Source organism: Mustela nigripes, chromosome 13, assembly GCF_022355385.1.
Source record: "Mustela nigripes isolate SB6536 chromosome 13, MUSNIG.SB6536, whole genome shotgun sequence".
Classification (NCBI taxonomy): domain Eukaryota; kingdom Metazoa; phylum Chordata; class Mammalia; order Carnivora; family Mustelidae; genus Mustela; species Mustela nigripes.
In genome coordinates this window covers 59,393,794-59,418,247 of record NC_081569.1, presented here as the reverse complement: position 1 = coordinate 59,418,247, position 24,454 = coordinate 59,393,794, and the positions used below count along the sequence as shown (strand labels likewise).

At 56.2% G+C, this 24,454-nt stretch overlaps 1 protein-coding gene across 3 annotated transcripts; it reads right to left on the bottom strand.

Annotated features, from left to right (window-relative positions):
- Positions 1–890: 890 nt before the first annotated feature.
- On the bottom strand, positions 891–24,295 carry BAHD1 (bromo adjacent homology domain containing 1). 3 transcript variants are annotated; one of them, XM_059372522.1, is made up of 7 exons: positions 24,125–24,295; positions 8,261–9,703; positions 6,085–6,467; positions 4,986–5,145; positions 4,500–4,576; positions 3,625–3,725; positions 891–3,174 (listed from the first exon to the last, which is right to left on the bottom strand). In XM_059372522.1, the coding sequence occupies exons 2-7, from the start codon at positions 9,687–9,689 to the stop codon at positions 2,985–2,987; spliced, it is 2,340 nt and encodes a 779-aa protein (XP_059228505.1). In that variant the 5' UTR covers positions 9,690–9,703; positions 24,125–24,295; the 3' UTR covers positions 891–2,984. The 3 variants fall into 3 exon arrangements, with proteins under 3 accessions (XP_059228505.1, XP_059228507.1, XP_059228506.1); XM_059372524.1 differs by having other exon boundaries at positions 3,625–3,716; XM_059372523.1 differs by having other exon boundaries at positions 6,085–6,464.
- Between the last annotated feature and the right edge of the window lie 159 nt (positions 24,296–24,454).

Below are 24,454 nucleotides of genomic sequence, written 5' to 3'. Positions count from 1 at the left end.
TCCTCACTTCTAGTAGCATTGAATGGAGATTTCTGGTGTTGGGATTACTTTCCACCAGAAATCGGTTAAAACAATGTCATTTTTGCTGGAAGAGGGGGAAAAAGAAAAAAACCTTTTTAAAATGTTTTGATGATTTGGCCAATATGTGCTTACTCCTCCGAAGAATCTTCTGTGTTAACAGGAACAACAGAGTTAGGAGTATAGACACAGCTGCTTTGTTTGGGGGAGTCCCTGGGCAAGGCACTTGTCTCCACACCATTCTTGTCTGTAAAACAACAGGACGCCATCCACCTTGTGGGACTCTTGTGGGCAGCAACTGATGGCAGTGCTGTGGTATGTCTGTGGCAGAGTCTGTGCCCCTAATACCCTCTATTAAAACACACCTGCTCAATGTCCTTACCAGCATGAAGGCGGGGGGGGGGGGGGAGGTAGCTATGCTCTGTCCCTGAGGACCTACCATGACCACAAAGCTTGCTCCACACTGAGTATGATCAACACTGAGGCTGGGCTGAACCAAGGGCCAGGCAGTCATAAAGCCTAGGCCTGTGATGTGACCTTTATTCTTCAATGACATGACCCCTGGTGATGAGGTGCTATCTTCACCCTATACCCACCTGGGGACCTGTTTCGGGGTCACTGGCCAGGGGAAGTCTGGCAACCCCAGCATTTCACACTGTCCAGGCAGGTAGCTCTGGCCACTGTAATCCCAAGAGGTCAACCCCAAGTTCTCATTCCCTCAGTCTCCTTTCCCCCTACTTTCCTGTCCTTTTTTGTTTATTGGCCTTAGCTCCTGCACGGCAAGGGCTAAGAGGGGCCCCCCAAAATAAACAGTGAGCCCCTCTGCACACACCCCCTCACACCTCCAACAAAGATGACAGGACACAGAGGAAAATGATCCTTTTCTAAATCAATACAATTTTTCAAATTTATTTTTTTCTTAAAGAAGTACTTCTAATCTCTGTCAAAAGGGAGGTGAGGAAAGGTCCCCCCTCCCTTGTAAACACTGAAATACAGATCTGAGAAACCAGGGTCGACACACACAAAAAGTGCATTTTACAAAATATCAACTAAAATATATTTTACATGAATTATGCTTCCATTGAAATTCTACCAGCTGCATTTTCAGGTTCGAAAAAATATTTCCACATCTAAGAGATTTCAAAAGCATTTTAAGTTCTGGGCAGCAGACCCTGCCTCCGGGGGAGGAGGGGCCTTGATCTCCTCTCCTGCTGAGTGAGGCTGAGCTCCTTGGCAGCAAGGGCCCAGCACCCTGGGAATGAGCAGGTTCCCAGGCTGGCTCTCTAAGCCCCCACAGCCACTCTCTGCCAACCTCTTTCACTGCCCCACGCCTTCCTCTGAACAGCTTATTCAATACTAGGGCACCCTAGTCCCTTCCCCAGGGTCTGGGATTGGGCTTTCCATGTGTAAATTCACCTCAGAAGCCTCTAGGCCTCCGCTAAGCCCAGTGACCAATCAGGAGGAGCCTGTCTTCTCAGGGATAGCACAGGGCCTAGGGTTGCTGGGAGGGCCCTCAGGATTTGCTTCCACCTCCCTCTCCAGACCCAGCCTGACTGTCCTCACCCAGTGTCACCTGCTTAGCTGGAGCTGGGTCTGTGCCTGTCCCTTCCTAGGGAAAGAGAAGAACAGCTGCCCCCCTTGGCTCCTGCCCCCAGGGGTGTGCCCTGGGGAAGTGCTAACAGCAGGGCCCATACCACTCCATGCTGCTCTCCTCCTCCCCACCATGCTCTTCTTTGGTACAAATAGGATAGAACCAGACTGCTCCAACCCCCTCACAGAGAGCCCCCCAGGGGAGGTAGGAGGGGCCGGGGCCTAGTCCTGGCAAGGACAACAGGGAGTCCAGCCTCCTAACCTACCCTGGGGAACAGCTTGAGGTGAGAACAGGGCCCTTGGGCAACAGGAACAAACTAAAAATGCAGGTCCTTAGCTCCTAGAGTGAGTGGCCGCAGCTCAGCAGGTCTGTGGACTGATACAGTGTTGATTCTCGCAGGGATGTAAATTAGTGCAATCTACAAAAGACTAGGGTAAGGGGTGGCAGGGCAGGGGAGCCACAGCACTCCTTTGGTTTGATTCCAGGTGGGTGTGGCTTAAAGAGTCATGTATGAAGTTCTGCAAGAGGTTTCCTAGAACCTCCAAGTGTAAGGCAAGAGGAAAAGTCTTCAATAAATCAGGTAGCAATTTTCCTTGCCCCCTGCCCCCTAACCCCCTCTCAGCTCCCTTCTGCCCTCCCAGACGCGACAAACCCCATGTTGACCAGTTAGCTTCTGGGAAGCCAGACCTGCTGGATGACCCTCACCAGGAGGCAGACAGGAAGCTGACACCCACAAGTGTGCCACACCCATGACTGTGCAGCACTGGGTCACTTGTCCCAGCACTGTGGGGTACTCCAGGGGCAAAGGAGGAAGCCAGGGACAGGCCCCAAGTCTACAAAGGGGGAAATCTACGCTCTGGAAGCCAGACTCTGGCTCTCTATGCCTCAAAGGAAGGAGCTTGGAGCTGTGCTAGAATCTGGGAGAGCCTGGTCCCAGGCCAATGGGGAAGCAGTGGGTCACAGTGGGTGAGGTAAAGCTGGCTCCCACTCCCCCCTCCAAAGGCCCAGGGGAGGCTAAAGCAGAGCCTTGTTGGGCCTTATTCCCGAAGGACTCTCCCCTCCCCCTGGGAGAGGCCCCCCTCAGGCCTGGCCCGACCTTGGGGAAGACTACTTCTTCAAGTCTCCTCCACCCAGGCAACCAGAGAGAGGCACCCAGGGTCAGGCTGACGGCTGTGATGCTTTCCTTCTACCCTGGCCTCCCCTTCCCTCCCGAGGGGCCCAGTACCCACAGGGGTCCCTGCCCTCCCCCCCACCCAAGAGAACCACAGGTCAGCAACCTCCAGCCCCCGTGGCCCCTTAGCCAAGTGCTGTGCTTCAAGCAGTGCCCCCTTCCCCGAGCCCCCCTGCCCGTGGGCAGCCCCAGGGTGGGCCCAAGCTACTGAGGGTTCTTGAGGATGCGACCGTGGCGGAAGTCATAGACGTGGCGGCAAAGAAAGACCAGCTCGGGGTCCGTGTCCTCGGGCACTGTGCGGTGTGGTGGGGTAGAGTAGTCTGCAGAGGGGGGCACCAGTGCTGTCTTTCGGCTGGGGAGGCCCTCGCCTCGGCGCTTGGCCATGGCACAGAATCTGCAGTGACACACGCCATTTGCTGGGTTTAGTGTGGACACCTCTGAAAGAAGATCAACCCCTTCCCCACCATGCCCAGGGAGCTGCGGCTTTGCCTCCATCCCTGTCCCCAGGCGCTCTGGCCTCTCTGCTGACCATTGCCCGTCCATCTTCTTGGGCACTGGGGGGAGCACATCTGCTGGGACCTCCCTCCCAACACCTGCCAATTCTCGACGCTTCTCTGCAGACAGTTCCGTAACCACCCCCAAATGCTGCCCCAAGCGCTCTGCCTCAGAGAAGAAACAATCTTTCTCTCTTCTATAAACATCAGATGGTAGAAGGCTGTGAGGTAGAACATTCTGGAAGGTCAGGCCCTGTGAAGGAGATCCTCCTGGGACTCTCAGACAGGCCCCTCAACAGCCCCGAGGAGTCTAAGGGAGAGGCTAGCCCAAGGGCCAGGGCAGCACCCACCTGCAGTACTCGGCAAAGGTCAGCACGTAGCATTTCTCCTCAATGCAGGCCACGCTGTTCTGGTCCTGATGTCTTGATGCAAAGACTTCATTCTGCAAAGGCTCAAGGAGAGAGAGGGGGACATTGGTACCAGGGTTGGAAGCACATTAACGCCTGAAGAAAGGCCAACATTAACTCTTCTGTTGGGCCTCCTGACCTGAGATAACTCCAGCTGGTGCCCAGAAGGCCAGGGAGCAGCCCCCGGATTTCAGCCTCCCTGCTCCTCACCTAGCGTCTACCAGATCCCATCAGACTCAGGAACAGCCTGCTCCAGCAAAACCCATCCCCTACCCCCATGTCATCAGCCTCCTGACCCCCACCCCTGGCTCAGGGGAGAAGGTAAGCGGTACTCATCTCCCCCATGAAACAAGTCGTCCAGCAAGGGCAACGAAGCACAAAGGAGCCTCGGCCGGGGGCCGAGTGACCATACCCACCAGCACTGCCTCTCCTCACACGCTGCCCAGTAGAGTGCCCAGGGTGTTCTAAGCCTTTTCTCTCCTCCCTCTCACGTCCCGGACAGCAGCAAAAGGGGCTAGATGTACAGCTCCACCTCCCCTTTCCTGGTGCCACAAGGAAACAGCCTCTTGCTCCCATTCTGGCATGCCCTTGGGGGATCTCCCTCCCTGCTGCCCCTCTCAAGGGAAAAGCTACCATTCCTTTGAAATGTAAAGTGGGGCAGTGCTGGGAAAACAGGCTAAAACTCAGGCCCATCTGTGGTGTCCAAGGTGACAATGACTTGACTGCCCTTGACGGCCTCCCCATACCATGTTCTTTGGTGCCACAACTTCTCCCTCTGCCCCCTCTGCCCTCCCTGTCATACTCGCCAGGCAACTCACCTCGTGCATGCTGGGACTGCGGCCTCCCTGTAAGTGCTCTGGTCTGTAATACCACAAGAGGCTCATCATCAGTTCTCCTAGGGGGACAGAAGAAGTAGTCAGGGCTTGAGCTGGTGACCTGAGAGTCATTCAGACAAGCAGGCAGGCTGGCAACCTGCCCAGGACGATCACCCAGGTTCGACGTCTGGGCCAATCCTACAGTCTCCAGCCGCCCAGATCCCCCACCTTGGGCCAAGCCTGGTGGATCAGGGCCCTGGAGTGCTGTCAGGCATGGTGGCAGAAAGGGCTCTGGGAGGCACGGACAGGTGAGGTGGGGGGACAGGTGCCCAGGTCCTGGTGGCTGGAAAGGTTAAAGAGCTGATCCGACCCCAGCCACAAGGCCATCTGCAGCCCTCCAAACAGACAGATGCCGGCTGAGTGGAAGGCAGCCTCCGTGCCAAGAACACAAGGAGATGAGTGCCAGGTGAGACTCCAGGCAGGGGGTACCTGATTCAGGGTTCTCCCAGAGGGCAGAGATCTTGGCCACGTAAGGTGTGGATGTCTTCCGTGGGCCTGACTTAAGGAGGACAGTGTCCCGGACTCGGATCGTCTCTCCATGCCGCTCCACCGCCTGGTAGCTCTTTCGGATGGCTGGTTCTGGTTCATCCTGAGCAACAACCAAGGACACAAACAAGCTCATGAGGAGTGGAGGAAGGAGGGGGCGAGAGGAAGACATTCTCTGTGCGCTTTCCTCCGAGCAAACCACTGAGGACGGGAAGCGACAAAAGCAGTTTGCATAGTGGCCTCTTCTCCCTAAGCCTGGCTTTCAGGGGCAGGATGGGGTGGGAGCTTCCCATGGTTGGAGAAAGGATAAAAAATAGGAACAGGGGTGGGAAAGTGGCCTAAAGCTTCTGGGGCTGCGCTGTGACCACCATACCCCAGCAGCCAATTCTCTCGCTCCAAGCCCCAGCACTGAGAAGGTCCTCAAACTTCCTATTGGGGCAGTTTGGTTTTGACCCTTAAACCACCACGGTGAAGTGGTGTGGCCCTGGCTAAATGACTTAATCCACCACTATACCTGTTTCCTCGTCTATAAAGTGAGGACACAAACACAGGATACACACCTCACAGGGTGGCGGTGAGGATGAGAGCGCCTTAGCTCCATCCAGTTTAATTGATACTCTTTTCATCAACCCCCATGCTCCTGGATCACTCCTTTCTCTCTATCTCTACTTTCCCTCTACATACACTTATCCAAAAAGCCCCTGGGAGAGTCCTCCATTTTATAATCCAGGACAGAAGAGGCCACACGCATGATCAAGGATGAGAGGTGAAGACACTGGAGATGGATTCCCTGAGAGTCAGTGACACAGACGGAGACCAGCAGCCGATCCTGACTGTGCACCCCCTCAACTCCCCAAGGCACGTGATCCCAGATCAGCCGGGGCTGGGGGAGCAGGCTGGGCCGGCATGATCAGCGCCCACAGTGTAAGTCAGCTAGAGTCCCTTGTCACTTCTTCAGAGAGGCCAAAGCCAAGGGTTCCTGAGATCCTCTCCTAGTAGGTCCTATGTCCCCCTGCCACCCTCCTTCTCACTTGGCACTCACCAAGACATAGACAGCCTTCTCACACGCAGCCCCAACAGGCACCCAGCCATTTGTGCGGCGGCGGCGGCGGCGGCGTGGGCGTGGGCGCTGGACCCGTGGCTGCTTGGGGTGGCTGGGCCTGCAGGCGGCCTTGCTTCTCGCCGTGTGCCTACAGCTGGAGCCTGTGCGCAGACCGGACTTGGAACCACTAGGAGGCTTGGCGCTCTGAGGGCATGCACGGGCTACTGTCTGGGGCTCTGAGGTGGGTGTCTGAAGGTGGGGGACGGGCTCTGCTGCAGGTGGCACGCTGGGCACAGGGCATCCCAGGAGGGGGTGGGCAGGTGAGGCAGGGTGGCCGGCTTCCGGGAGGGGAAATTCCAACTGGCCTAGGGACCTGCAGCCTTCTGGGAAAAAAGGAGAGGGAGGTGAAGACAGGGAGGGATGAGCAGTAACCCCACTGGTGCCCCCACTTTCAAAGTCTGCTCCTGTCTTCATTCCAGGGGTCGCTGGGGTGGCAAGTGGAGTCAGGGGCCTTGAGGTGGACCATCAGAGTGACTGGCCAAGGGTGTTTCTTGCCCCTGGAGGCTGGCCATGGCCATCTCCATCTTCCCCACTGGCCTGAAAGAAGGGGTGCAATGGGAACAGTGTCTCTAGCTCTGACTTATTCTTCTTTAAGGCTCCCACAGTGCTTAGAAGCAGGGGGGCTGGGGTCAGCCCAGGATATGAACCCCAGACCTGCCACTCACTGGCTGTGTGACCTCAGGTAAGTCATGCTACCTCTCCGTGCCCTGCAATAGAAGGAGGGGTGGTAGCTATCATACAGGGGATCCTGGGTGTTTATCAATGTATTAACTCATTTCATCCTCACATCAATGCTATGAGCTAAGTACCATGACCCATTCTATAAATTAAGGAAACTGAGACACAGAGCAGTTCCTGGCTTGTCCCACAATCACGTGTCTAAGGAAGTAGGGGAGAACATTTCACTCCAGGCAGTCTGGCTCCAGGATCTGTACTCAATTACTTGCCATGTGGCCTCCCATATGTAAAGCGCTCAGAACAATACCCAGCACATGGTGCTTCCTGGGGTTCCAGGGTAAGGGGACAGGATCCTGGGTCCCACGGATTAGGTGTCTAGATGTGGGAGTGTGGTACAAAAAAAAGAAGGCAAAGCCCAAGCAGCAGCCTGATCTCATTTCTTAGAGCTCTAACTCACGCCAAAACCTGAAACAACCAGTCTGGCCAGAGTCAACTGGTCTATAAAGTTCTTTTATAGACCCCTACAAGAAGGGGTGTGGGGTGGTGGCAGGGAGAGCCCTGGTAAGGCCCAGCCTCTCACTTCATCAGCAGCAGGGCAGACCTGCCAGACAGGATGACTTTGGTCACCTCATTTCCACCCAGAAGCCAGGGACAGAGGCTGGAGAGGCATGTGAGGACACCCCTGCCAGTCTGGGGGAAGAGAGCCCCGTGGCGGGTGTCTCAGTGGCTGCACTGCAAGCCTCTCAGGTGTCTAGGCCTCACTAGGAAGGTAGACACCAAAGCCAAGGGCCCTGTTAGCATCCTGCCTGGGCCAGGGGACTCTGCCTGTCTGTTCCTGGAGGGTGCCCGCTCTTGTTAGCCCCCGACAAGGTGAGGCTATGTCTGGGTCCCACCTCTCCTTCAAGGCCTGTCTGGCCAGGGCGAAGGAGTCCTACTGCAGCTGGCACGGGGCCTGGCACCCACCAACCTTCCCATGAACACTGAGCTAGGCCAGCAGGCAGATGGAATGAGCTCCTGCAAAGCAGAATTCTAGCCCTCCTTGAAGGAGGCAGAAGGATCCAGGAATGACTTGGCAAAAGCCCTATTTTCAACATCCAACTTGCTACTCAAGAGTAGAAGAATGGGTGTCCCAACGGGGAGGGATGGGTGCCTCTCCCTACCCCTTCCCCTGCCATGATGCTACTATCTAAGCGCCAAGCTAAAAAAAATCTTACAGACAGTGGGGACAGAACAGAGCTAAGAGCTAAGGGACATGGGCCCCTTTTCTGGGACTACCCCACAGTCTGGGGTGTGAAACTGGGGGAGTCATCCCTTCCCAAAGTCCCCTACTTCCCACGCAGTAGCTAGACCTCAAGGAGCCCTACCCCCACTCCGTGGTCCACCCTATTGGGACTCCACATCTAAGTTCTTGGGACATCCCACAGCCAGGAAGTCTTACCTGCCGGAAAAGGCATTTTGTAGGGGCAGCCACCGCAGGTAGTGCCAATATGGGTAAGAGATGGCGGCAACACTTCACAGATGCTGTAGCCACTCACTCCAGTGTCCTCACTGGAGCAGTAGCGAGAGCCCCAGGGAGGGTGCTGGAAAGGGGTGCCGGCGGGCACTGAGCTCGGTGCCAAGAGAAGCCCCTCATTAGGCGCAGCCACTGGGGACAACTTGCCCTCAGGAAGCATGGGACAGGGGGAGTAGCCTCCACACTGCAGCCCGTCTTGGCTGCAGTACAGGTAGAAGCTGCCTCCTGCGCTGAGCTCGGGCCGGCCACACAGGCCGCTGTAGTGGGCAGGGTTGCCGGGCAGTGGCAGGGGGGACAGCTGAGGTGCAGGGAAGGAAGGCTGGTGCAGTTCCTGCTTGGGGGCAGGCGACTCCTCGCCTGGGCGCCCAGGCTCCGGCTTCAAGGCTGCCTGCCCACCCATCAGCAGGGGCAGGTGGGGGCGTAGCCCCAAGGGGCTCTCTAGAGCCTGGCTCAGGGGCCGGTAAGGCGGCTGGCTGGCTGGCCCACGAGGGGTGGCAGACGGCCACGGCTCCTCAGGGTGCCTCTGCCAGCCGAGCAGGCCTACAGCCTCCCCAGAGCCAGGGCCCTGCCGGGTCTTGGGATAGTTCTTGCTGTTGACCTTATTAGCCCACTTTGGCCTGGTAGCCCTCAACACTGGTGGCTCTGCGGCACGCCCATCTACTTCTGGATGGGCACGAGGTGGCCTCAAGGGAAGCTCCCGCTCCTGGCTCAGCTTCAGGAAGGCAGCCGCATTCAGGCTGGCCAGTCTCTTGGGCGCCGGGTCACCATCTCGACGGGTACCCTCATCTGGCGCTGGCTCTGGGGACAGGTCCCGACTTCCTCCTTCAAGGTCCCCGAGCCGGGGCCGCTTCTTGGAGGAGGCCCAGCCCCCAGTGGCCCGGTCCCGGTCCCGGCTGCGGTGAGGGTCACCCCCTCGGCTGCGACGGGTGCCTGCCAGGCTGCTGGCATCCTCCCGTTCCAGCAGCAGGTTGTTGAGGGCCTCTGCATTGAGGGAGGCCAGGCGCCTCTTGCGGGGCTGGGTGAGGCCGGTGTCCTCACTAGATGGGGCTGGGCTTGGGGGCTTGGGCAGGTCCGGGGGCAGCTCGTCGGCCTCATCTGCGCTCCGTGGACCAGCCACATTCTCCAGGCGGGTCAGCAGCACTTTGCAGGCCTTGGGCTTCTCAGCTACCAGCGGGCGCTTGCGCAGTGGGTAGTTCTTGCGGCGCCCCGTGAGGTGCCCTGGGCTCTCAGGCACGCCTGTCTCCACACTCTCTGCCCCCTGCTCCGTGCTGCTGCCTTCCATCTGTAGGGGCTCCCGGCGGCCAGCGGGGCCCGAACTCAGCATGGGAAGGGACTTCCTCCGTGTGTGTGTCATGGAGTACTCCCAATCTGCAGGGCAGAAGGTGGGCAATGAGACGAGCCCATCCTGAGCTGCCCGGCCTGCTTTCTCCTCTACAGCAGCCCGTCCAGTGTCACCCTCCCACCGCCCGCTTCGGTAACTCTAGCCTACCCTCACTCCATCCATCTACAGCCTGGATTTTCCCAAGACCTCTCTTCCAGAGTGCAAAGGTCCAGTGGGGTCAGGCTACCAACAGCTGTGCATGGGCTAGCTGCCCCATTCTTCTTTTAGCCTAGGGTCCTTCTTTGAACTAAGCCCATCAAGGGCCTATGGAAGGATGCAGACCACGGGGTCAGAAGACAGAAGGCTCTGGGGGCAAAGTGCTTAGTTCTCACTACCTGTCCTTCTCCCGCTAGATACTTATCACAGGTCAGGAAGAGGCTCTGAAGACACCAGGCCAGGATGTGGCTGGGGTGGTGGGAGCCCATCTGTTCCTTTGACAATATTACCAACCCTTCCCCCATCTTGGGGCTTCTGAGATTGGCCACAGGAAGATAACAACAGGGACAGCGAGGAACTAAGGTGAAGAACCTGCCTGGTTGGCTGCAGAGGAAAGCAAAGTCCAGCCTGTGGGGACACCCTGCCTGGCACGTACAGCAGGGCAGCCATAAGCTGGGCCTTGCTGGAAAAACCCCTGAAGGGAAAGGCCTGGCTTTGAGGAGTGGACAGGGGAGGTCTCAGCCAGCCCCAGGGGCCAGCCCCACCTTGGTTCAGACGCTGGGGAAGGGCAGCCCAAACAGTGCCTGGGCCTAGAGAAGGGACGCCTATAAGGCGAGGGCCAGCATTCCTGGGTAGGAACACATACAAGACCGCCACCAGCCTCTAATAGTTAGGGAAATAAAGCAGCAAAGAGAAGAACTAACTGGAGACAAACCGATAAACCAGCCCAGGGCTGCCTTGCTGTCCTGTCCTACTTCTCAGGTCTCCCTCCTGGTAGGCAAGATGCCAGGCAGAGAAGAGGACTAAGGTGAGGGCGGGGGGAGGCTGTGGGGATGCATGGCAAGAAGCCCAAAACCCTGGGCAGAAAATGCCCATGACCAGGCAGCATCCCCTAACTTTGCTCAGCAAATACCCCGCAACATACCTGGGGCAGCCTGGGCCCCCGTCCTGAATGAGAGGCCAGAGCTGAGCTGTATCCTGGAAGCCGGCATGGCCAAGGCAATGCAGAACTGGCGGAGGGTGTGGGGGGTGGGGGTGTGTGAGGGGGGTGGAGGTGTCAGTGTCAGTGGTCACAGCCCACGGAGTTGTTCATTCCCTATCTACTCCCCAATCCAAAGCAAGGTGCTGCCAAATAAGGTGCCAGACAAGGCTCAGCCCTCCCAGGCACCCAGCAACCCCCTTCCCACCCAGCAGGCCCAGGCTTTCCATTTCGATTTCCCCACTGCTATTGTTATTCATACTCCCTCTCCCCAAGAGGCTGGGAGCAGTCCCTGCTGGGCCAGGATTTAACCCTGAAAGCCCCAAGCCTGAGGGCTCCCAGGGATTACTGAGCCCTTCCCGGCTAGCTCCTGTGGCCTTGGGCCAATGGCTGGGGTCACTGGGTACCTTCTCTCCCCACACACACTGTACTAGTTGAGAAAGAGTGCTTGGAAAACCAGGCTAAGAGCATCGTGGGTGTCAGGCTCAGAAAGGAGTCGGAAAACTGGAAAAGGGAGGCACTGTGCCAGGCACTGCTCTGGCCACGTGCGGGGCCCTGCCACTGCCCAGAGACCAGGCTGGGGCAAGACAGAGGCAGAGGGGGCAAACCCATTCCTTCCCTGAAGCACAGACATTGAGCTCCTAAAAAATCCCAGGTGTCTGCTAGGCTCCCTAAGGGCCCCTCAACTTCCATGCAGGGTGGCCCCCCATCCCTGTTTGCTCAGCAGGCTTATTAGCAATGCCTCCTTTCACTCTGAAAAGCATCCTAGCCGTTTATAATCAACAGGCCCTTTTCGAAAAAAACGCGGGGCACCCCTGTGCTAGAGGAGCCCAAACAAGAAGCACATCTGTATTTCCTAGGAAAGCCTAGGCCCAGCCCTTCCCCACCCCCAAAGGGCCTGGGGACAAGAGGATTCGGGAACAGACCGCACAGCTGAGCAAGAGCTGAGCAAGAGCTGCACAGCTGAGCAAGAGCCGAAGCCCCTCAACAGGCCCCAAGTTACCAGAGGAGTCAGACTGGGAATGGCTGGGGGCCAAGGCTGAGGTCACCTGGGCTTGTGGCCTTAAGGACACCAACACCAAGTACAGAGCAAGGAGGAGCCAGATGGGAAAGACAGTGAGCTTGGGGAGGTGCCTGCAAGCCTGGGAAGCAACAGAGCTCTTAGAGAGGGGACTGGCCTGCCCCACTCCCCCCCACCTCCCCAGTTTGCTAGTGGACCAGCTGCAAGGGAGGACTCTGGGATACCCCCCCCCCCCAGCCTCTCCCTCTCAACATGCAAAAGGTCTCAGCAGGGAGAGACTGGGAGAGGAGCCTGTCCCCAGAACTTGGGGATGTGTTCTCCTCAGTGTCTTACTCTCTCACCTCCCATTCAGCTCCCCAGTTCCACTGTCCCAGGATCCCAGGAAGCCTCTCAACCACAGGGCGCATGTCACCTTTCCAAATCAAGCCTGAAAGCCTGAGAGCCTCCTGCTGGCTTCCCCTGAACCCACCGAATCCCTTGTTACCAGCAAAAGAACTCCTGGCTATCACATGGTGCCTAAGGCAGCAGCGTCACTCACCGTCCTGAGGAGAGGCTGGGGACTCAGCTGCCAGCCTCCCGCACCCCAATCTGAGGAGAGCGAGTGTGAGTCATGCTCTGAAGCCGGGCTTGTGAGAACTTCAGCTGCAGTTTTTCCCTGGGGTGGGGCTGGGCAGAGGGGCACCCAGACTGACAGGCCCCTCTAACCTGCAGGGGTGGCCCAGCCCCACAAGGGAAGAAAACCCTGGAAAAGCAGGAGGCGTGGTTCCCATTCCAGCTCTGCCAATCCTCCTGCTGCCCTGTCCCCACGGGAGCCCAACCAGGAACTTCCCACCACTGCCAAGAGAGAAGGGGGCATGGACTCCTTCTCTGGGGAAGCCCTGTCCTCCCAGGCATGGGGAGTCTGGGTCCCCCAGAGAGAAGGTTCCAAAGAAGGACTCCCCAGGGCCTATGACTACTCTCTTAGACTGTGTCAAGCTAGCCCGCACTGAAGAAAACCAGTCTGACTGTCCCCAGCTCCGATGAGCACAGAGCTAGCTGCCATGAAGGACAGTGACCGGCCAGTGTCCTCAGTGCCGAAGACCCAGCAAACAACAGGCTGAATCCCAAATCACAAGTGTACCCTAAAGATGGCAAACAAGCCATCACAGGCCCAGGCACTGTGGGTCATGCAATTGAGGGGGAGAGCAAGCCCAACACGCCCAGCTCAAGTGTCACTATCCTGCATCCCATGTCTGTCCAGGGTGCCTGATGCTGTTGCAGGGTGAGGCTCCTTAGCAGGAGTCCTCCCCATAGGAGCAGAAAGGGAGGGAGGACTTGCCTTTTGCCCTCAGCCTGCAAAAGCATCAGGCACCACACCCAAGGGGCTGTGGGCAAGGGAGGGTCAAAGGCCTGCAGGCACCATTGAAGGGAACACCAGTGGGTCAAGCCGAGATACTCCTGTAAGCAGGGGCTGCCCGGCGGCAGGAAGAGGTTGGCTACTGCTCTCTCTCTACCCCGTATTTACTCAGCTCTAGACTCTATACCCACCTGCATTCTTAGTGGTTCAGGACCCAGGGCTCTGCTCCACTACCCTTCCTGAAACCTTGATTACGCACTGCACTTCAAATTCTGCTTTTCCAACTTTTTGGTTTATTTTTCATAGGAGGAAAGTATGGGGAGGGAGGGAGTCCTAGGCAAAGGCAGACCAGGTGGTCATCTGGGTGAAGGTCAGGAAGGGCCCTGACCCAAGCCACCTCCCTCCAATGATACCCAAAGTCACACAACTGATACTGAGTTAAGCACTGCCTTCCTTTGCACGCTCTCTTGGCATAACTTCCCCCAAAAGGATGAGATTTTCATGAGCACTGGGTTTCTTCAATCTCCTATCAGAAGAAATGCAGCAAGAGCACAAAGGCAGGCTCCTGTTCATTTAAATGTAGCTAGTGCTACTACATGGAGTAACGGGTGAAGCTGATGAAACGTCTTATGCTAAAGGCAGGTTCAGTCACAGCTGGCCTCTCTTGAATCCCCCATTGCTGGTAAACTGGAAGGCAGCAAACCTTTGAGGGAGGCAGCCCGGGTTTGCATGCCAGCTCTGCCCCTGCTAAACAACTTACTTAGCTTCCCTGAACTTCAGATTCCTCATCTCAAATGGATACATCAGAAGAACCTTCTGGTGGTGAGGATGACACGAGTCTCTGGGCGGTGGGCCAGCATACGCCTCCACCTGGCCTTCCAGACCCACAGACAGAGGAGGGCAATCTGCCCTTGGCTTGGCCCCAGGGGTTCCCCACATCAGGGCCCGGAGCTGTGTGGGCTGTGACAAACCCGAAAACCCAGCCTGCACCTGAACTCTGCTCAACTTCTAGTCTACCACACAAGTGTCAACCTGGGGGACGGATGGAGACACTGGGGAGACTCGTGGGGGGCTCTGTTTATAACACAAGTGGACAGGGGCAGAAACTGTACCCCACCAAACCCCGACCAACTGCTCCATGCCTATGGGAAACACTCAACTGGATAGTGAAAGGCCCAGGGGATGGGCTCAGGAGGCGTGAGTTCACCAGCTCCCGCCATCAGACTGCTGTTTCAGCATGAGCACCCACAGAGAGCAGAAGCACCAGAGCCCCCGGGGGCCTGCCCTCAAAGAGAAAGCAGTGGCCTTGGTCACCGGCCTCACCTCCCCAGCTGTGGGCACCCAATTCACTCCGCAGTCAGGCTGGGGTCCTACAACACTTGCGCAGGTAGCACCCACCCACCAGAAGGAACTGGCCCAACCCGTCTGGAAACAGCTTGTTTTATAGACTGCCTTCAGGTCATCTGAGGAGTTGGGCCCGCCCTTAGCAGCACCCAGCCTATCCACAGCCCATCAGACCACCTACTCCTCACACTTCACACCAGAGGCTCCCAGGAGCCCAGAAAGGTGGCAGCAGCCTAGCAGCAAAGGTCACCCTCCTCCCCTGCATCTGGTACCTCCGCCAACCCAGCCCAGCCCCCGGCCCCCATCTTGGCTGCTCCTATGTGCTGTGACCATCCCAGCAGGAGGGATCCCCACAGATCCCCCCACAACTGTACCCAAGTACCCAGGACCCCCACTTACTTCTGGCTTCAGACACAAAGCCAGACAGCCTGCCTCTTGTTACTGTAAAGGAACACAAATCTCAATGGGGAGGAAGGGGAGTTCAGAGTTGAACTACAAAGGGACCCTCCAATTTTATACGAGGATTGCAATTAAGTACAGGAATATAGTTAACAGTAGAGCTGAAGGAATCTCCTCACTAGAAATTGCCAGCACCCTGGTTGCAGGGTGAGCCCTTCCTTCAGGTAGGGGCTGACAGTGAAAGAGGCAGTGTACCACTAGGACCTGGAAGTCAACAGACACACGTGGACCACCGAACGGGGATGCTGGGCAGAGAGCACCGTATTTCAGTCACACCTCCGTGCTCTGCTTTAAGAAACCCTGACCTGGCAAATCAGAAGGTCATCACACGCGATTCAAAAGTGTGGTTTTTCTAGAGGGTTTCCTTAAAGGCACAGGTACCCACTCAAGGCGATGTGCCTGCCTCAGCCTCTTCCCGGGCCATGCCCCCCACGCACACAAGGTGGTCCCGAATCTACAGGTGCCAGTCCAGCTAAGCCAGAGCCCCTACTGCTCGTTCCCAGGCACAAGGCATCTCTTGGGACCTTCCTTCCCCACTTAGCCAATGCTGGCCAGCCTCTCACTGGGGCTCCAAAGAACTTATGTGAGACCCGCTGCCACTCCGCGCTGCTGCTAACCCTGAGTGGGGCTGGTTAATAGCCTGAGCTTCCCTGAGCCCTGGTATCCTTGTCTACACAACAAAGCCATCAAGAGGATCAAGTTAAATGAGAAGTGTGCCCAGCAGGATGCCTGGGATACACCAGGTGCTCCTACCAGCTTATTCCTTTCTGCTGTATCAAGTATTCGGCTAAATGCAGAAGAAAACCACCAAAGAGATGAAGAAATTGGGGCTTAGACTGGTAGGAAAAAAGAGGACAAGACAATGTGACTGTAACAGGGTGCATGGGGCTTGGAGTGGGAGCTCTGGCTCACAGCGACTTCACGGAGGGCAAATCAGAGCTGGGCCTGCTTCCTGCTGGGCGTAGTGAGGGAACAGGAGCCTGGGAACTTTGCTTCAGAAATGTCCGGATGTAGGAAGCAGCAAGAGACCAAAGCTGAAGTCTCGAGGCAGAAGACAAATGCAACTGTTCCCAGACTCACCTTAAGGAGCTCCCTGTAGGATTCCTCCAGTCTGGGGAAAAGAGAATCCCAGGCTAAGGCTCCCTCACATGTTCCTACGCAGACCCCACAGTGGCCAGGCTCGGCCAGGAGCACAGCTGCTCCTAGAGCAGGACTCGTTTGCTCCGGGGCCGTGAACAGTGGGGGAGATATCAAATAGGAATGGAGACAGGGCCCCCCAGAGCTCACCAACAGGCCCTCTGCAAAACCAACAGGAAATGTCACGCTACTGATACACAATTCTTCAAAAAAATACGCCAACTAGAGCTCACCAGCCTGCTCTGGGTACCTGCCCAGGAGGGCAAAGGATATATGTTGATTCAACCATCAGGACACTCCAGGAACCAACAACTTAGATTGCTAAGATGGTCTGCCAAGCCTGGAAGTGCTGTCTCTCGTCCTGAACAGAAGAAACAGGCTGGCCAGGCAAAGCTGGAGGCTCTGCCCTCAGACTCTCCACTGGGGTGCTCAGCCCCCAAAGAACAAGACCCAAAACAGGGCCTTCCTAACACTCCACCAGCACAGTGAGAACCATGAGGCCAACCCTCCTAGACCCAACACAAATACCCTCACAGGTAACTAATTAACTAAGTGATTAGTGACACCCTCATTAGGATGCAAGCTCCATGGGGACAGGTGGGCTCTGCCTACCTTAGCACTAAATCTCACCCCCAGAGCTTAATAAGAGCTCGAGGAATGAACTGAGATCTGGCTGCCCACCTGCTCCACCCCATTCAACACTTCTATTCTAGACTGATGGCATCACTTGGGAACTCTGACCTTCCCCCCCAAAAAAAACTCTCCCCCATTCCCTGGAGTCCGGAGCACTGTGCCTCTTCAGTGTGATCAACAGTTCAATAGGGCTACTTCAGGGAAACCTCTATTTACAGAGCACAACCCTCGTCCACTACCACCCTCTTCCTTCTCTCCCCAAGCTTGCCCAGCTCTGTATCAGGAAGATACTCCTCTCGTTCCACTTCTCACTCCAAAGCATTAAGCAGTTGAGGACAGTACTAGAGGCACACTTGTATCAAGACAAAGAGAGTCACAGACATGCAGGTGAACTCAGCAGCAGAGAACTAGCATTATCAGGCCTCAAATCTCCTAAGTGTGCAGAGTAGGGAATTGATTCACTGCTGAAGCTTCTAGTCGAACAGGATGGCTAACGTTTGTCAAGGGCTCACTACTTGCCCAGCACCACCCTAAATGTGAAATGTTCACTCTCATTTATCCTCACAACTGCCTCACGAGGGGGTTGTTACCATCTCATCCAAATGAGGAGAAAACAGGTACAGAGGGGTTAAAGAACTTGCCCACACTCCCCGGGTGTGCACGGTGGGGGCGGGGCATCTGGTGTCTGTCCCAGAGCCGACACCCCTGCTGCAACCCAGGACAGCTTGCTGGCTCACAGACCAACATTCGAGATAAACCTGCACAGTCTATTTCACATTTTCTGTGTTGTTTTGATTGCTGGTATTAACACCTTAGTCATTTTCCCTGACTTTTCACCACAAAGGAACCAAAGATGTACTCCAATGAAATGGCAGCGGCCGGCCGGCCAGGGAACATCCACATACTTTTACAGATTTGTTTCTACAGCAAAATCTGCTCAAAGTCCCCAGTCAACTCTGGGAAGAAATCCATTTCATATCCTAGGAAGGGGAAAAGGGCTTTGAAAAGATGTAGCCTTCATTTTACAATAAATACAAAAGAGAGGGCTCCAGACATCCCCCACACATCTCACCACATCTCCCGAACCAGATGCAATCTCCCTCCAGCCCGAACTGCAACGCGGACTGAAGTCTGGTCATCGCACGCGGACTGAACAGCCATCTTAATAGTCAAAGATGTATTAACTGTCCCATGGCTAGCTCTCTTGGGGCTGATAAATCTAAGTCCTTCCAATTTTTTCTGAAGATCATGTCTTACAGTCATTTAATCCACTCTATAATTCCTCTCTGTTCTGTGGAATCTGTGTGAACCCCCCTCCAGGCACGTGGCAGGAGGGCCTGCCAACTCTGATTCTAGTAGGAATGGGACTCCATCTTCCCTTCTGGCATCCCTGTCAGGGTATCCTGGCATCAAACAGCACCCTAACACCTTTCCCATGATTTCTACAAAGATCCTCTCAATGCTAATAATTCACCTCTAAACCACCTGGCCAGATGAGAATGTGATTAACAAACTGAATAGCCCTCCCTCCCCCGCCCCATTTTAGACAGGGGGGCTCAAGGTGGGGGGTGGGCAAGGGTGGGCCACCCCTCTCCTCTGCAGGCAGGAAACTGAAAGAGCCACATTGGGGGTGGGGGTGGGGGGAGCGTCAAACCGGGACCAGAGATGGAAAGGAAGGAGCAGCAGCCAACACCACTCCCGGTGAGGTCCTCGGGTCCCAAAAGGCAGAAGCATACCCTATAGTCCTACCTCCTCAACCAAGGGCGGGAGGATCAAAGCACCACCACCACCCCCTCCCCGAAAAGAAACGTATGTGAGAAAAAAAAGATGGAGACACCAAATTCCTGCCTGGCACTGATCCCATTAACTAAGAGAAGTCACTTACCATTTTCTCCCATTCAGGTAAATTGGTCACCTGGCCTTGGAAAAAAATTCCCATTTCAAATCTCAGGAAGGCTCAGAGACAAACCCATTCATTTATTCCTGGTGGATCGGGCCTGTGGAGGCTCTCAAGGACACTGTTTTTTGTTTTTTTGTAGGACGCGGAGTCAGGTGAATACCCAACCATCCTCTGCAGGTGTCTCCCACCAGGAAAAACGGAATCTGGATGAAAAATCTTTCTTGGGACACAATACAAAGTCCTGGACATGACTTTGCCCTGAGGCAAGCTCAGCAAACCCTTAGTCCTCTGGTCCCAAGCGGCTCCAGCATATCACCTTGGGCAGGGTACCAATTCCACCACTGGAAGCCCAGGGCTGGATGCCACTGCTCAGCTGGGCAAAGCCATGGGGGAGACTGGAGCTCAGTGGAGCTGAGGGGGCCTGTCCGGCCAGCCGTCTGGCCCAGAGCAGGCCTCTGACGCTGCCGCCGCCAGGGCTCTTCCTCCTCCTCCCTGTTAGCAGGTTTACTGCTCATTAGTGGTAGTACCAGGAGGTGGGCAGGGGAAACATAAAGGAGCTGAAATTCAAGCCGGCCCATTTTATTCCGGTGAGGTGCCTCCCATAAAACCAGGCAGGATTTCATCCACCAAGATCTCCCTGGCCCCCTGACCTGGGGAGGTCGAAGCAGCCCAGAGTGTGAGGCGCTGCAGAATCTCAGGGCCTAGGCCATCAGGAGCCTCAGGTTCTCATCTTCACGGACTCTTGAATACTCTCTGTATTTTCTGTTTTTTCAAAGTTAACAGGCATTCTAGCCATGAGCTGGCCCATCGAGTCAAGGCCATGGACCCACAGAGCAGGAGCGCTGGGGCAGCACTCGGTGTGTCGAACCCAGCACTCTCCTTGTCCCTCCGAAGTCCCCCACACAATGGCAAGTTCACAAAGGAAGTGAGTCTTGCCAGACTGAGCTAGCAAATTCCCATAAATACTTGGGCCTGGGTAGTACTGCTTATGTAAAATGCTTCCCCATTGAGAGATGCTGCTTTATTTACATTCTTCACAACCCATTCATAAAAAGGAGGCCCTTTAATGTTGGGGCTGTTCATATAATGCTCCATAAACCCAGCAGCTTCGGCTGGCAGCCTCAGTTCAACACAGGCTACTTCTCAACTCCAGAGGCTTTTTCCCTTAAGATTTTTTTTTTCCTTTCATGACTCACCTTGCGACAGGGCACTGAGGCCAGATGTTGCCGAAGCAAGGCCAAAAGGAGTAAGGACAGATAAAATGAAAACACACAAGTCCTCCCAAATGCTGGGATAGAGAGGTGGGAAGAGACGAAAATCAATAAACTGAAAATCCCCATACGACTTCAATATGAACTATGTATGCTGGGAGGTTGAATTCCTTCCAGGTTTACTGAAACTTCCTTTATGGATGTCAAAACCATCCCCAACTTTTACCTCTACCCAGCAAAGAGAAGGTATGGAAGGAATTTTTTTTAACCCTAAAAGAAAAGAAAGCTGTGGGCTCACTGTGGTCTTTAATTCGCATTGCAGATAAAGTAATTTTCTCTGCTTTCTCACAGACATGTTCCAGGGACTGCTAGATCTAAGAAGGGCACCACTGGCTCAGGGTAATGAAACTCAGGAAGACCCCAGAAAGAGAGGAAGGACTGAGTTCTAGGACACACAGCCAAACAACCTGAGCAGCTGAGGAGAGAGCCCAGGAGATGCATTCTTAGGTAGTCTGTCTCCTGCCACAGGAGAAGCAAGGAGGAGAGAAGTAGTAGGGATTTTTTTTTTAATTGACGGGAGCGGTCTGCATTGCCATGGCAACTGTGAGGGGTGGCCTTCCCGCTTGGAAGGGAAATGCTGGCCCATTAATCATCAAACTGGGGCACAAAAGGGAGGTTTGGGGGAAAGGGGATGGATGCAGAATTTATTTTTTCACTGTCTAGACTCAAACCAGTCACCAGTTCTTGTTCCCATTTCCCGATGGTCCAAGGTTTGATGGTAAACAAGAACGGAAGTTCCAAGAAAGCTGGGATCATAGCTTTCCCTTCAATGGGATAGGTCTGATACGAGGCTGATCATGCTCCGATGTCAGTGATAAACACCTTCTCCCATGCCAGTCCCAAAAGTCCTGTCCAGTGGCCAGACCCAGGAAGCTTATTCTTTTCTGTTCTCAAAACTGTATTCTCCCTCATTTACACCCAGGATTGCGAAGAGATAAAACATATGGATTCATTTAGCATGGACAACAAGGAAAATTGCATAAGAGCAGCAAAGCCGGGTGGAGAGAATGGCCTGGTGGGATAGGAGGAAAACAGGATTACAGCTCTTTTCCAATTCACGTCTATATGGTGTCATGTGAGCAATCCACAGGACAGAACTCTCCATCAGCCGGAGTATCAGAAACAACAGCTAAGTTTCAATTGTTCCCCAAGCGAAAGCATCCCAAACATGCCCTATTTATGTGCCTTTGACAGAAAAGGTTGGAAACCACCAAGGACTCCATACTGAGCATTTCTTTGGAAGAAGGGAAGGTTTCCCCTGTTCCCAATCAACTAAGTAGCCAACTGCATTATTTCATTCAACATAACAGCATGCAGAGCAGTATATCAGAAATCCCATAATATTCTCTCTCTCTCCCTCTCTCTCTCTCACACACACACCGCTTTAACACTTATACTATCCCTTCTTTAAGAAACTATCAACCTACAAAACCACTCGAGAAGATATCATGTTATAAAACCCAGGGTCACAATCTCAGAGGCAAGCAATGCTGGCCTGGAGTGGCCCGAGTGACAGCAAAACAAAGATGAGTAGGGTTCAGAAGGAGAGAAAGGCAAGAGGCTCCTCACTGGGGACAACTAGAGAAAGCAGCAGAAGCAATGATGCGGGGAGATCACTGTGCCCGGCCAGGAGAGAGCTGAGGGGATCGTCTAGGGTCAGGCTGCAGGAAAAGAAGAACCACTGGAAGTATGTGGACAGGGGAATGACATGGGAGAAGGAGTGCTCTGGGAAGAATCGTCTAGCAGCTGTGTACAGACTGATCAGAAGGGCCAGAGGAAGCAGGAGGGAAAAGGTGGCCGGCCAGGTCAGGACAACACAGGCCTGCTGCATGGGGACAGCAGAGCAACAGAAAGGAAGGGAAGGAAAGAGATACAAAAAACAGAGAAACTCTTCACTGGAGCAAACTCTCCAGAGCAAACCGTCCTGAACACCTGACCGGACTGACAGGTAAGAGCCTGTCAAACAGGGAAACACTGTTCGGCAATTTCCCTTTATATTCTAGTGGCCAGACCAGGTCACCCCCTTCTGACTGCCACCAAAAGAAATCATATACTGTGTAGCCCTAAAGGAGACAAGGCCTTGGAATTCTTCATCGTTCTCCAATGTCTCTTAGACATACAATTAAATCTTCCCAGAACAAACGTGAATCTCCAGCATGAGATAATACCTCCCTTTCCCACAAGCCTCAACTCCACCCAGGCTGGGTTCTAGACCCTTCTGAGGAGGGGTTCAGAGGGTGGCTGTGAATTAATTCTATGTCCGCACTAAGCAGGAGTGACAAGCAACTCTCCCCGGATGGGATTACAGCTAACCTCAGCTGGGAGAAGCTCCTAACCCAACAGCTACCTGAGGTGGGACTTGAACCCAGAATCTCAGCAAAAGTGGACAATCAGAACAGCTTCAATCTCCCTGTCTTTGTGATCCCAACTCTTCACAGAGGTATATGATCCCATGAGGAGCCCTGAGTTCTGGGTGGGTTTTCACAAGTGGAAAACAGCATCCAGCTTAGAAATGATCACTGGTGGGGATACAGGCACTCAAGAGCTTAAGCCACTGGCTCCCAAGTGTCCTCTAGCCAGCCAAGCACAGTGGTATCCCTCCAGGACAGGATATGTGCTGGGCCCTTTTCTCCTTTTTTCAGAAGACATGGGAGTGGAGAGGCTGGTGGGACAGTCTCTTAGGTGGCACATAGGAAAAAGACTGGAAACCTTTTCATTTAATCATTAAATTCAAGCTTCTCATTACCCTTTGTGGGTACCTTCTTGGCTAAGAAGAAAAGTGCCGAAAACAGTTGTGGATGGGTTGCTGTAGCACATTTGTGGGGTATCTCCTAGTCTCCAATCCAACAGGTCTGTCCTCTTAAGACTGTCGACAATGGGCGACTAGATGTCCCAGGTGGGACTAAACCTCTCTCATGGGCAGACTCTGCCTGCTGAAACCCCTCATTCCTAGCAGGCTCTAGAGTGGCTCATCAAACTGTCGCCACCGGCCAGGCCCACTATGTGCACAACCCCACCTCTGGCTCTCGGCTCCAGCCGTGTCGACCCCACTCTTCCCAGAACCGGGAGGTGATCTGCGGTTGGAGCGGTGAGCCACTGTCGCAGCTTCTCCCAGCGGGCACCCTGGCCCCCCGCAATCCCTGGGGCAGAGTCCGGCCCTGCCGCCCGTCCCTCGGGGTGGGTGGCTCGGACCTGCTCCCCTCCCCGACGCCACCACCTGCACCCGCTCAGGCGCCGCCTTTGTCCGGCGCTTCACCGCGGAGCGGGCCCCTCGGGCCCGACCTGACCTAGCCCCCCGCCCCGGAGAAGAGGCAGAGAGGCGGGCTGGGCCAGACCAGGCCGGGCCGCGAGCATGGGGTCCCGCTGTCACTTGGAGGCGGTCTGACAACTTCGATTCCCCCCGCCCCACCTCGGACTCGGCCGCCGCTCCGCACGGTCTCCGCCGGGCCTCCCGCGGCCCACACTCGCTTCTCGAACCGGTTCCCTTCCGTCTTCGGCGCCTCCCTTCCTTCCAGCCCGATAGGGTCGGGTCTACACTACCCCCGGCTCCGGTGTGGCCCCCAGCCCCAGCCCCCCACCCAGCAATAACCGGTCAGCTCCCAGCGCAGGAGGGCGCCCCCCACCCTGAGCGGGCGATCCCGCGGCGCCGCCCCCGGCCGCGGCCCCTTGCCTCCGGGACCGCGATGGGGGGGAGGGGGCGCGGCGGGGGGGGGCGGGGGCCTTGCCGCCCGCGCACTCGGAGGCGAGCCCGCTCCACCGCGGCTAGGAGACGACCGGCGTCCTCCCGCCCTCCGCGGCCCGGGACGCCCGCGCCGCCGCCGCCCGGCCAAGCTGCCACCCTGCGGCCGCCACCCACCCCGCCCCCAGCCTGAGAGGCGGGCGGCCCCCGGGGGCTGTCACCTCGAGGCGCGCTGCGCTCCCCGATGGCGGGACCGCGGCGCCGGACCCGGAGGGAGGGAGGCGGCGCGAGCAAGCGAGCGGCCGCACCTGCTTCGCGTCGTCCGTCCGTCCGTCCCTTCCCGGGCTGGCGGGGGCGGCGGCGCGGCGCGCTCGGTGGGGCGCGCTGACGGGCGGCCGGTTCTCTCCCCTCCACTCGTCTACCTCCCTTGCTCGCTCCCTCTCGCCTGTTCGTGTCTTTACCCCCACCTCCTCGACCCTGGCCCCTAGCTCACCCGGACAGCGGCGCGGACGGCGCGGCTCTGGGCGCCCGCAGGCCCCGGCCGGGCTGGAATCCGGCGGCTGGAACCCCCCGGGGGCGCTCAATTCCCGGGCTCCACGCTGCTGCGTCAGCGCCTCCTCCTGGGGGCCGGGGCCGGGCGGGCGGAGCGGGGGCCGCGGCCGGGCGGGGCCGTCGGGGGGGCGGGAGCGCCTGGCCGGGGCGGGCGGACCGCGGGGGCCGGACGGGCGGGGCAGGCAGCCGGACGGGCGGGCGGCGGGGGCCGGGCTCCGGGATCCGCTACGCCGCTCGCGGTTCCCCCACAAACTCCCCGAGAGCGGAGCCT

Excerpts from the sequence above, each read along its gene's own strand:
- BAHD1 (XM_059372522.1), bottom strand. The coding sequence starts at position 9,689 with ATGACACACACACGGAGGAAGTCCCTTCCCATGCTGAGTTCGGGCCCC. Across the intron at positions 6,468-8,260 it reads CAAAATGCCTTTTCCGGCAG|AAGGCTGCAGGTCCCTAGGC; the intron begins GTAAGACTTCCT and ends CTTTTTTCCCAG. Across the intron at positions 5,146-6,084 it reads AGAAGGCTGTCTATGTCTTG|GATGAACCAGAACCAGCCAT; the intron begins GTGAGTGCCAAG and ends GTTGTTGCTCAG.